Source organism: Coffea arabica, chromosome 6e (assembly GCF_036785885.1).
Source record: "Coffea arabica cultivar ET-39 chromosome 6e, Coffea Arabica ET-39 HiFi, whole genome shotgun sequence".
NCBI classification, from domain to species: Eukaryota; Viridiplantae; Streptophyta; class Magnoliopsida; order Gentianales; family Rubiaceae; genus Coffea; species Coffea arabica.
This window is the reverse complement of record NC_092321.1, coordinates 10,327,208-10,340,170: the sequence shown is the minus strand read 5'-3', so window position 1 is coordinate 10,340,170 and position 12,963 is coordinate 10,327,208. Positions and strand designations below refer to the sequence as shown.

The 12,963-nt window shown below is 37.7% G+C and overlaps 2 protein-coding genes across 2 annotated transcripts; one reads left to right on the top strand and one right to left on the bottom strand.

The window, feature by feature from the left end:
- Window positions 1-250: 250 nt before the first annotated feature.
- LOC113693703 (suppressor of mec-8 and unc-52 protein homolog 2) lies at window positions 251-5,990 on the bottom strand. The gene is made up of 11 exons (XM_027212313.2): window positions 5,790-5,990; window positions 5,336-5,479; window positions 5,165-5,214; window positions 4,017-4,131; window positions 3,759-3,807; window positions 3,192-3,281; window positions 2,914-2,982; window positions 2,658-2,781; window positions 1,477-1,829; window positions 867-1,250; window positions 251-671 (listed from the first exon to the last, which is right to left on the bottom strand). The coding sequence occupies exons 1-11, from the start codon at window positions 5,834-5,836 to the stop codon at window positions 396-398; spliced, it is 1,701 nt and encodes a 566-aa protein (XP_027068114.2). The 5' UTR covers window positions 5,837-5,990; the 3' UTR covers window positions 251-395.
- Window positions 5,991-6,719: 729 nt separating this feature from the next.
- On the top strand, window positions 6,720-8,843 carry LOC113691705 (GDSL esterase/lipase 5). Its single transcript, XM_027209971.2, has 5 exons — window positions 6,720-7,164; window positions 7,273-7,391; window positions 7,530-7,760; window positions 7,838-8,099; window positions 8,314-8,843. The coding sequence occupies exons 1-5, from the start codon at window positions 6,900-6,902 to the stop codon at window positions 8,598-8,600; spliced, it is 1,164 nt and encodes a 387-aa protein (XP_027065772.2). The 5' UTR covers window positions 6,720-6,899; the 3' UTR covers window positions 8,601-8,843.
- Window positions 8,844-12,963: the final 4,120 nt, after the last annotated feature.

The window sequence follows — 12,963 nt, the reverse complement described above, 5'->3', positions numbered from 1 at the left end:
TAAAAGCTACAGAAAGTAATCAAGTAGGAAGGGAAAGGATGAAGCTGAGAACGAGCAATAAATACAACCATCACATTTCAAAAGACCCAAAACTAAAACCCCCTCATAAGCGACCCTGCTTTTAAATTCGACCTTTCGGTTTGAAATATGCGTAGTTAGACGGAACACTTGTAATCAGCCAGTGACCTTGAACTAATACAAATTGCGGAGAATGTCGAATGCTGCGCTGATGGAACAAAACCGCCACGGATGGGAAGAAGAAAGAGGACGGATTATTTCCAGGATGCATTGATGGATAACTATTCATATACGATTGAATCAGGCAGATCCAACTTGATAATACAGAGTATAATATTCTATGCCATTGAGTAAGAAATAAAAGATATTTCTTTGCTTCATATTCGGAGCTTCTTTCCAGAGCGCGGTTCATCATCATAGCTTGCTCCATCGTTGTTTGCCTCCTTCTCCATCTTCTTTTTGGTCAGTATTTGGTTTATCTTATGGAGGTCGTTTGTAAGTTTCTGATCTTTGTTCTGCTTTCGTGTCTTCCTACCGTCTTGCATCTTCACACCAAACTGGAAAGCAGCTTTTGGCATTGCTTCCTTTTGCTCATTGTATGTAGCCCACTCTTCTTCAGTTTCAAAGTCCCAACGATGAAGCCGCCCCTTTGCCTGTCAAAAAATCAGTATCAACAGCGTCAACTATCTAATTATCACCAGAACATTAACACATAAAGCTACGTCAATTAAAAATCTAACGAGTACATCATAAGAAATGACTAAAAAGACAGAGCACCATAAATATGGATTACAGCAGGATAACACTACAGGCATCAACCAGTCAAACCTAGTATTTGATACACTTACCCTTCCACCCATATCCATTTTTGATAGATCGTCATCATCATCACTATCGACTATCTCGCGATTATATTCTTGGTATCCAGGATAGCACTCGGAATAACTCTCAGATATAAAATTGGGGTCCTTCTCCCGTGCATCTTTCTCCCTTAGCTGCAGAAGCCTCTGATCATCCCTCTTGAACACCGAACCCAAGCCCCTATCTTTTTCTTCTTGAGTCATGAATCTAGGGTCCTGAAGCACATTTAGACCTGCTTGCACATCGTAAGCCTGAAGGTTTTGCTGGAGATATTGGTCAGGATAAGCGAGTTGTTCTGCATATTGATACTCTTGCCACTCTGTCTGATAGCCACCAACCAATGCTTGTGCTTGCAAAGCATCATATCCACTCTAAAAAAATCAGAACACAAGGTCAAACACTCTCTAGGTAGATGTATAACGAATTTGCATCAGTCGAGATCCATCCCCTCACCAGAGAGAGAAAGATGCAGGGGAATAGAAAACAAAGAAAGATTCTAAAAGCCAACAAATGCCAATTCTGGTGAAAAAAAATGAATATATCTAGCCTTGCCATTTATCAACAGCAAAAATCCAAGAAACACACAAACAAACTCACCACTTGTTGCCAACCATGAGAGGGATCAGAGGGTGGTACAGGGCCATAAACAGGTTCGTCGAAATAAGATGCCCTTTCTTTGTTCCGAGGAGATTCTTCCATATCCTCTGAGACAGGGCTTTGGCTCATATCCTTACTGGGAATTGAATAATCAATACCATCACCAATAAATATATCATCCTCTTCAGGTCTAACAATAGTTGGACCCTGATTCTGCCTTGAATCAGGAATCCTTTTCGGAAGCGGTGGAGGTGGTGGCAGTGGTGTTTCTTTGTCATTTTGATTCTTCAATGCATCAGACCTCAACATCTTCTGATCTCCATCATATCCATTTGAAATACGTGATAGCTTCCCTGTACGACAAAAGTAATCAACAGGTAAATATAAAGCAATAAACTTACAACCCACAAGTAGGGAAAAACAAGCATCAATGTACACCCAAACTTAATATGATAAAGTAACTATTACAAGTCACAGTTGCTTAATGTTGTATTTCTCAACTTGTGCAGCTTGTCTGTGCAGCAGAATATGACACATCTACTATAGGCTGCTTGTAATAATTGTATATATCCATCCCCATTTGGCAAGCAGTTACACCACACTTACTAGATTTGGGATACCAAATTCAATTACCCAAACAGAGCGATGCCATGTTCTTCTCAAAAATCATATACAACTGAGGAAGTAATATACTGGGCTCACTATTGTAGAAGAGTTAATCCTGCAAAATAGGCACTAGAATACCACAGTACACATTAACATGTCTACCAAGAAGGTCTAGAAGTTTGATTTAGCAGGACCAAAGCACAGATTCTATTTTATAACTCCACTGGAGAACAAGGTAGTTATCCCTGAGAAGATGACAAGACAGATCCTTATCAAGTGGTGATAATTCATAAGTGCCACTGTCACAACTGCTCAGCCACACATGTGCCCACCTCTATATCCAAGCACTTGCTTTCCAACCACTAAAACAGTAATCATAATGTTCAACTCCTAACAGGTGTCAGGTAATACCAAAGACAGAGAATGGCACCTCCTCTCTGCTCCTCAGGTTCTTAGGAATATTTTGTTATGAAGAACTTAAGCCAAATTAAACAAAAAAATTCTACGAAAGCCTTTTTCTTGCCAATTAAAAGATTCAAGTTCAAGTTCAGGAAAAAATAAACAGATGCAAGCACCTTTTGCATCCTTTTCTTTCTTCTTCTTCTTGAGCACTTTTCCAGATGATCCAAGGCGAAGGTACGACATAATCTTGGCAATCCGATCTAAAACAGAACCATCCACACCGACAGTAACCATTTCCTGGAAACCAAAAAGTACTAATGTCATCCTAAGGAGGAAGAAGATCACGAAAATGCAATAGGATGGTGATGTCAATAACCTCAATGCCAACTTACTGAAATAAAAAAACTATTAAGACGGTAAAGGAAGTACCTCTGGGACTGGACAGTCAGCTTTACTCCTGTGAAGAGTTGTCGGAATATCATTAGAATACCCATTTTCCTGACATGAAAATTCAGAACAAAGAATTATTAGAAGAACAAAATGATAATTCATTGATCGCTTCTTATAAAAAATCTATTGGTGAAGAAAAAAAATGATTCAAGAAAAGACATATTATTCTTGGCAAATGGGTCAGAACTTCTACTATCACGAACAGAAGATTAATCCTTCTTCATACAAATGCACCGCAGAGGAGTAAGAGATTATACCATGTTAAAAATAAAGGACATCCTTCCAGGAAGGAACATTTCATTGGTCTTGATGGTAGTTTGGGGCTTGACCATCCATTGGTAAACAGACTGCAAAATATAAGTTGTTCATCCACAAAAAGGAGCAAAGACTGCTACCACCTGTAGCTATGAACCAAAAAAAAAAAAAGGCAAAAAACCTCAGCGGCCATTAAACTATTGTTCTTGTCAACTTTGACCATCAAACAATTTTTCATCACAAGTTCGCCACTAAACTAACTAATCAGTACACTTCTGGTCATTTCATCGATTATTGTTTATAATTTACAAAATAATTAGAACACACGTCAAAATGCAAGGGTATATTTGTCCACCATAGGTATTTTTTTGTCAAAACGCGGTTCTGATTATTTTGTAAATTAAAAGCAAAAACCGACAGAATGGCCATGAGTGCGCTGATTAGTTAGTTTAGCAGCTAATTTGTGACAAAAATTTGTTTGATGATCAAAAGTCGACACAGACAATAATTTAATGGCTGCTGAGATTTTTTGCCCAAAAAAAAAGAAGGTTGCCAATAAATCAACGGACCTTTGCAGTTGCAGTGCGAAATGACAGTGTTTGATCTTCTTTGGATGCTCTATTGATGGAAGGAATTCATCAATGCCACAACAAAACATAGTCACAAATTAAATAGGCCAAAGTCAAAATGGAAAAATAGTTTTGAGGCAATATAGTCAAAAATAATTCAGGAAGAAGGTCCCTCATACTACAGAGCAAGAACATGGCAAATCTACCAAGATCAGAACTCCAAAAGTGGTGCTGTCAGATGTTAATCAAGTTACTTACCTAGCTTTTTCATTAGCATCGTCATCAACATCTGGCTTCTTGTCTATTTCACTTCGCACTTTGTGAAGCAAAGCATAATCCAACCCTTTAACAAGATGTGTGTGTTCAACATCACCTAAAATTCACAAGAATCCCAAAATGAGGGGTAAAGTAAAGAAAATCAGAGATCCAACAATCACAGAAAATATCTGGTCAAATGTCGAAGCAAGTAATACATGCCAATAAACCCAAAGCTAACTCTTCAGAATTATGAAAGAAGCAGCTTGAGGATAGTATAATAGCATTCCCTTTGCTGCATGCAGTAAAGATTACATGCATTGTTCATTCTATGCACTCATTCAATCATCTAGTACATATTCCCTTTAATCTAATGCACTCAATCCATGTCTAATATGTATACCCTCTAAAAAGACAAATAGTTGAATGAGCTTTATATCGGCCGGTTTTACTCCACTTAAGCTGATTGAAAATCCAAAGACAGCTAGATGGGGGGACCAGGAACTCAAAGTTCCTAGCTAAACTAGGGGGATGCATGTAAAAAATGCCACACTGCAAAAGCAGGTAGTTTAGCAGATTAATTCATCAAACGTTGCAGCAGGCCTCTTATGAATAATTAATAGGACATGGAAACTCTTAATAATCAAGTTAATAAATAGCTGAGTCTCACTTCACAAATCAAATTCCATTGAATTATTTTCCAATGGTTCAAAAAAATGGCAATAACACATCCTGAAGAAATTCACATGGTAAAAGTAGGTTGCAATAAGATTGTGAGAATGAAATGAACATTGCCTTCTTTGTGACTTTGAGGATTAGGTAGAGTTTAGAATGCTATAAATTCGACAAAGACATGTTTCCTATGCGGGTTAAAGAGGCCAAAGCAAAAAGTAGAAAAAAAATACATACAAAACATGCACAGAAACTAATACACATTGAATATCCTCACTCTTAACATGGTATTGTTATTAAAACAGGATAGGATAAGGTGATAGTAACAGGACAAAATAAGAAAGACATGCAAAATTCATTTGTTCAGCTCCATCCTCGCAAGCTGACTAGTACTTCAGAACCTCTGATTCCCTTCACAACCACAGATTTGCACGACATGTCAATAAATAACCCTTAATAAACAGCATCAGTAAACTGACCTCCAAGATACTTGCTCTTCTCAATAGATAGCTTATGCGCATCAGCCGACCTACAAAGACATTGCCCGCAAATGACTTCCAAAACAACTACTAATTAAATGGAAAACACCCCGCTCAAAAAAAAAAAAAAAAGATTAAAGCCAAATGAACTTAACCTAAGTTTTCTCATACCGCAATTCAACCGTGCCTGGAGGAGCTACAGCATGAAAATGTCCCAATTCTGTTGTTGGTTCATAATCAGGGTTCTGATCCTCTCTCCGCTCTTTCGCTCTGTCTCTATACTTTGGTTGTTCTGGCTCCTCCGCCTTTTCCTCTCTACAAACAAACATAGAGGCAAGCGCACAAACAACATGTCCAAGTCATCATTCTCTAATCTCCATGCAGGAAACAAACATATAAACACCAAAAATTCGAAAAGCATACGGGTATATGCGTGTAAATAAATAGACCCGAACAAAGCAGACATATTAGAAAAGGAAACCCTCACTTATTCTACTGTATTCATGGAAATTCAACAAAAAAGCATCAAACTTTTAGTATTTAGAACAAAAATTGCAAAGAAAACATAATTTAATTGCTGAAAAAAAACAAATGGAAGCAGGATTAGAAGGAAAACAAGACGTACTTGCGACGAGCTAATTTCTCTTTGTAATTGTTACGCTTGGACGACATTTGACAAATTTATGGGCCGAAAAGAAGCTGATAGTAAACGACGTATTTAGTTAATCAGGGTTTTTGCTAGCTGAATTTGGCTTCTGAAGAGTACGTCAGGGTTTGAATCTAACGAATTTTACCGGTTAGGGATTTTCCACTAAGAAGTACGCTTGACAATGAAGACGAGTGTTGCGAAGAAGATGAGATTGAATTTATGGTGAAAGTACATAAATACCCTTGACACTTAACGAAAATTCATTACCCTGAGCTGTGGACCTGTGGTGGGCTCTGCCTAGGCCCGAGTCTAGTGTTCGTATCCAACTACTTGTCGACCCGTTGGCCTAATGCTTTTGTCCAACTCTTTCTGGTTCGATCGTCCCAGGTTTAAGCCGTTTTGTCTTTTTCATTTTATTTTTCTCTCGTGGTTTACTTGGTCAACTGACGGAAAAAAATGAAAGAAACCGGAAAAGTGGTTGCAAAAGGACTGATATAATAATGGGACTGATAACAACAGATTTAATTAAGCTTGTGTCCGGAATCCTTGGTTTTTTTACCAACGTTTGATGTTCCTAAGTACTATTATGGTACGTCTTACAACAGATTTTTCATGATTTGGCGGAGAAGAAGTTTTCGAACACTTTTTTATCAAAGAAAAATCAAGGCATCACTGTGAAAGTTACTTTTACACCCTGGTCGCTTAGCATCTATCCTATACAGTGCTTCAGAGAGTCAAACACTAGTGTGTGAAATGTGCTTAAGAAATAATAAGTAGACAAGACATGACCCATTGAAACCAATTAGATGAAACCAAAGAAATCTGATAGTGATGTGTTTTAGTTGTTCTCCTCTGATCACAACTACTACCACCATGAAAAAGATGACAATTCCAGCTGCTGCGAAGAAAACTAACCTCAAGAGGCTACCTAGAAGATTGTAGTACAACTGTAAAGAAAAAACAAATTAGCACTGCATTGGTCGAATCGCCCTTGATCTATAAAGTCAAAACCCAAAACGGAGTGACTTGAGTAGTAGTTTCAGGGATCCAGACGCTCCTGATTGCTCTCCTCAGTTTCTGGACAAGATGAGGCTAAATTCTCGCTTTGGAACTTCATCATTGATCTATGCAAGTCTTGTACTTGTGCTTTGTTTCAAGGCCAGTGGGGGCTCAGCTGAGAGAAGCAGTGCATTCTTCATATTTGGTGATTCTACTGTGGATCCAGGCAACAACAATTACATTAAGACCACGCCTGAAAACCAAGCCAATTACAAGCCTTACGGTCAGAACGGTTTCTTCAAGGAGCCAACAGGCCGATTCTCAGATGGCCGAATTATCGTCGATTATATTGGTAAGTCAATCATTACCGTGTTAATTGCAAGAAAGGATTGCAGAGAGCAAATTTATGAATTATGATCATATCTTAAGTGATCTTAAGGATCTTAAATGATTGAAACAGCTGAGTATGCAAAATTGCCTATAATTCCTCCGTATCTGCAACCATCTGCTGATTACAGTCATGGAGTTAATTTTGCCTCTGGTGGGGCTGGAATTCTTTCTACAACAAATCCGGGTGTGGTGAGTAATTTCTTTGTCTTTAATCCCTGCCTATAGCCATATGACTGATGAACATTGTTTTATAACTTGCTTGAAATCATCTTCATGGTTTGTCATTCTTCCTGAAGAGTCGAATATTTTTGAACTTCTTGATCTTAGGTCATTGATTTCAAGACACAGTTAGAGTACTTTCATAAGGTACAACGGTCCCTAACTGAGAAGTTAGGAACCGCAGAAGCAGAAGAAATTATATCAAACGCAGTTTATTTCATTAGTATGGGCAGTAATGATTACATGGGAGGTTATCTAGGTAATCCAGAAATGCAACAACTGCATCCTCCCGAGGATTATGTCAGGATGGTTATTGGTAATCTGACGCAGGGAATTCAAGTAAGCTTTCTTCCTTCCTTTCTCTTCTGTTATGCTTATCCTGATGATATACTAAACACGTGCTTTATTCAATTTAGGAGCTGTATGATCGCGGAGCCAGAAAATTTGGATTTCTGAGCTTATGCCCTTTGGGTTGCTTGCCAGCCCTCCGAGTTCTCAATCCTAAAGGCCACGATGCTGGTTGTTTTGAACAAGCTAGTGCTCTAGCATTTGCACATAACAATGCTCTACAGGCTGTCCTCCCTAATCTTGAACTCCTCCTGCCCAAGGGATTCAAATACTGCAACTCCAATTTCTATGATTGGCTCCTTGATAGGATTAATGATCCCACAAAGTATGGTAAGTTAAGCATCCATTCTACTAATTAAATTATCATCTACCAGGTATGAGTAAAATCCTTTAACTGAGCCAAGGGTTCTTTAACTGAGCCAAGGATCTTAACTTAGAGATGCTACCAACCTGATTCACACAGTTAAGCATTGAGACTTGACACTTTTCAACGTCCCTGCTCGGTATAGTAATGTTGTTTTCAATTTACTATTAATTCTTGCAGGATTCAAGGAAGGAGAGAGTGCTTGTTGTGGTACAGGACCTTATAGAGGAATTTTCACTTGTGGAGGCACAAAGAAGGATCCAAACTATGAGTTGTGTGACAACCCCAGTGACCATGTTTGGTTCGATTCTTTTCATCCAACGGAAAGGATCCATGAACAATTTGCAAAAGCTCTCTGGGATGGGCCGTCCTCTTCTGTGGGGCCACACAACCTGGAAAGTCTGTTCTTCGACAAGCAAACTATTGCTGATGTTGTCGACAATCCAGAAACTCAGCAGATCTTTTGAGGGAAGTACGATACAAGAGAAGTTAATTTTTCATGGCCAAATAAGTAAGAAGTTTGTATTATCGCTAAAAGAAGTGTTATTCCTCTTATACGTGATTCAACACCAAAGACTAGAGTTTGTTCCATGTTAAAAATACAGGACATCCTTCCAGGAGGGAACATTTCATTGGTCTTGTTAATGTTTAACCTTTGGGGCTTGGCCATCCATTGGTAGACAGATTATAAATGGACATAGGTTTCTTCACTGTGACTTTCTGGATTATATAAGAGTTCAGACTGCCATGAACGGAGACAGAGATGTATTTGCAATGTCAATTGAAAACAGGACAAATAAAAGGTAGAACGGACACACATGAAACATGCACAGAAACTAGTACGCAACGAAAAACCTATCTCTTAACATGCTATATTAACTAAAACAGGATCAAGCGATAGGAAGTAACAGGATACTATAGGAAAGACATGCAAAATTCATTTGTTCACTAACTTCATTTCCATCCTCAGCAGCCTAGTATTTCAGAACAAATTTCATTCCCTTCAGAAGCATGCTCTACTAGATATGCCAATCCAGGACAGTTGACCCTTGATAAATAGCATAGTATACAGACCTCCCAGATACTTGCTCTTCTAAATAAATTTAAAAAAAAAAAAAGCTTATGATCATCAGCCGACCTACGAAGATGTTTACCAAAAATAGTTTCCAAAACAATTAGCAAACGATTATGTACAGCTAATTAAACTTTAACCTATGTATTCTCCGACCGCACTTCAACCGTGCCTGGTCCCTGGAGGAGCTACAGCATAAATTGGTTAAAATTCTCTTGAGCTGAATTTGGCTTGTGATTTGTGAAGCGTACGCGAGGGTTGGAATATAAAGTAATTTAGCGGTCAGGGATTTTCTGCAAATTTGTTCACTGGCCCTGACTGCGGTTAGCTCAGCCTAGTATTCGTATTTAACGGTTTCTGTCACAGGCTGGCGCTGTCGCAATATATTGTCTATCATCAGCAATAATGAGAGGCTGAGCCAGGCCCAATGTTTCATATCAATCAAACAGGTTTAAGGTTTTTTTGGTCCACAGGTAATGGAAGAATGATATAGAGAGGAAAAGTAGTTGCCACAAGAAAGAAATATTGACGTAATGAATAGGATCGACAGCAACAGATAGATAGTAATTTTTGTCCACAAGATTACCAAAGCTTGAGATTTCCCAAAGTAAATACTACTGGAACTATTGCGTCTTTCAGCACATTTCTTATGATTAGGGAGGAAGGATAAAGTAAAAGTTTGTCAACCCATTATTTTCTTACATACGACGACAAACTACCAAATCAGTGAAGGAAAAATCGAAGGCACTAAACAACGCTTAGAGACTAACTAAATTTGCCCCGGAAATAACTAAATTAGACATAAGCCAAAGAAATATTGTGGTTTCTATACCATTATTATTCTCTGCCTATAGCTTTCGCCAATGAATAGCTTGTTTGAAATTGTTTTCGTGGACTATTAGCCTCCCTGAACAGAGGAATACTTGAATCACAGATCATTGATTTCCGAGACACACAATTAGAGAACTTTCATAAGGTGCCGCTGTCAGTGAACGAGAAGTTAGGAATTGCAGAAGCAGGAGAAATCATAGCAGTATTCAAGTAAGCTTTTAGGCATGGGTTTGTTGCTGATTTATGACATATCAAATACTTTATGTGCTTTATTCAATTGATGATGAGGACCTGAACGAGAAAGAAGCCTAAAAGTTTGCCATCTGAGCTTTTCCCCTTTGGGTTGCTTGCCAGCCGGCCCAGCCCTGAGAGCCCTCAATCCAAAAGGCCATGACGTGCTGGTTGTATTGAACATGCTAAATGGGCTCGGGTCGGAAACCCGTTCCGTGCACTATTTGAATGACTCGATCTGCAGTTTACGGGCCTGTCATTTTCTGATCTTTGTCTCCACATATCAGCGGATACCCGATTATAAGATGCTTGCAGAGATAGGATCAGGTCAACGGGTACCCGTCCCACCCCACTTATCATTTAATTTTTTAAAAAATATGATTTATACTAATTTAATTTTGTATTTTACATATTCATCTAAAATTTAATAAATATTTTTTTTTCAAAAAAGTCTCCCACCAATAAACAAGCATGCAAAGAGAATACAAGAAAAAGTAAAGAAAAAAATAAAAGGATTCAAAATCAATAAAAGTTTGAAATAAGTAGCACATTTTTTTAAATATATGTTCCACATTAATTAAACTCTTTTCTATAAAACATAAGATCATGACTTCTACAAAATGAGTCTTGTAAATAAACTATAGTCTTTCATATTTGTAATGCAACTTGTTCAATGGAATTACTTAATTAGTTTTACAAATACTATTTTATAGTGCATAAAAATCAAAATATATATAACTCTAACCCGCCCTGTGTCTAAGTGGGTACCCGACCCTTTTTTGATCCAATCAAATAATATGGATTGGATATTCTAATTTTCTGATCGGATTGTATATGAAGGATTTTCGGGTTGCGAGTAATTTTGCTCACCCGTAATGGTAATGCTCTAGCATTTGCACATAACAACGCTCCACAGACTATCCTCCCTAATCTTGAACTCCTGCTCAAGGATTTCAAGTATTGCTTGATAGGATTAATGATCCCACCAAATATGGCAAGTGTATCCGCCATTCTACTAATTAAATAAGAGAAATTATATTAGCACTATTCAAAAAATCTCAAGCATTTCTTAAGTTCATCAATGCTTGAGATTTTTTGAAGAGTGCTAATATGTGTGTTTGAATTGCAAATTTATCTCAAATAATTTTTCGCTTGAATCACAAACACATTTTCCAATATATCTTATTATATTCTCAATTACTTTTTATCTCACATACATCACATCACAAAAAATGTTACAGTAATTATTTCAAATAATATTTCAAATAATACTCTACAACCATCTACAACGACACGCATTATCCACAAAGCGGGGATTTTTTATTTTTTGGTCTCAGTCCTATTGTCTGTCTGAGGCCGAGGGTCATAGCCTAGTGATTATGCCAACTTTGCTCAGCGTTGAGATTTGAAACTAGTTAGTCCCCTATCCTGCCTGAAAAAGAAAAAGGTTGGTAACACATAGTGTGTACTCTATGGATTGCTAATTTTTGCAGGATTTAAGGAAGGAGTTAGTGCTTGCTGTGGAACAGGGCGTAACAGAGGATTTCTTGCTTGTGGAGGCAACGAGAAGGATCCAAACTACGACTTACGTGACAACCACAATGACCATGCATAAGCTTGCTTAGATTCTTTTCATCCAACAGAGAGGATCCGTGAACATTTTGCTAAAGTTCTGTGGGATGGGCCATCCTCTTCTTTGGGGCCGTACAGCCTAGTCTGTTGCTTCGACAAGCAAACGATTGCTGATTAGTGATTTCTTCGACAATCCAGACCTCGGCAAATCTTTTGATGGAATACTTGAAATTGAAATTATGCGTACAATTAATCATGGGAAGTCGATTTGGAGAGGATTGAGTTGTATGATAGGTGGAAGACATCGTAAGTAAAAGGCTCTGAATTCATAAAGTAGGTTAAGTAAAAATCAGGAAAATTAGGTTAATTTGAACTGGATCTACAGGATTCGGAGAGTAATTAATCTGATTTGCAAATTGAATGAATGGGAATGATTGTGGGAAACAGTTATATCTAAGTTGTTGTATTTTTGCACATTATTATGTAAGTATCTACATTTCAACTTTTTGCATTTATTTCTGTTGCACAACATTCCTACAACTCATAGTGGCAATTTGTAGAAAGCTTCCATATGATGCTATTAGGGTTGAGACAAAATTTATAAACTTATTATTGTGTTTTTATACGTTTCTAGTTTCTACATATGACATTTTGGAGCATACGTTATTATTATTTCGTTCAATTGTAGTAACTAACATCTGTAGAAATCCAATTGCAGTAACCCCACACCTTGTCTTCTCCTTAGGAATCAGAAGTATACACAGTACATTCAGCTACTAGTACTTTTGGTTACCTAGGACTAGCCTTTACTTTAACATGTGCTTGTGACCAAATCAAGTGTACTTGTCATTGCACAATTCCCAAATTAAGAAATTTAATAACAAGAATAATGCAGCTCAAATTCTTATGAATTGATTGACAATTTGGCAGAGTCCAATTGTTCAAGACTTTTTCTGAGAAGACAAGTTTGCACTTTGCATTTGGCGATTTGTTCACATAATATGATAATAGTAATGGGAGTGACTCCCCGTAATGCCCTTTCTTTCAAAAAATTCAACGGATTCTCCTTAGCAGTAACTTTTTAATGGGTTTAGGACTATTGGCAAAAGCAAAATGGAAACTAT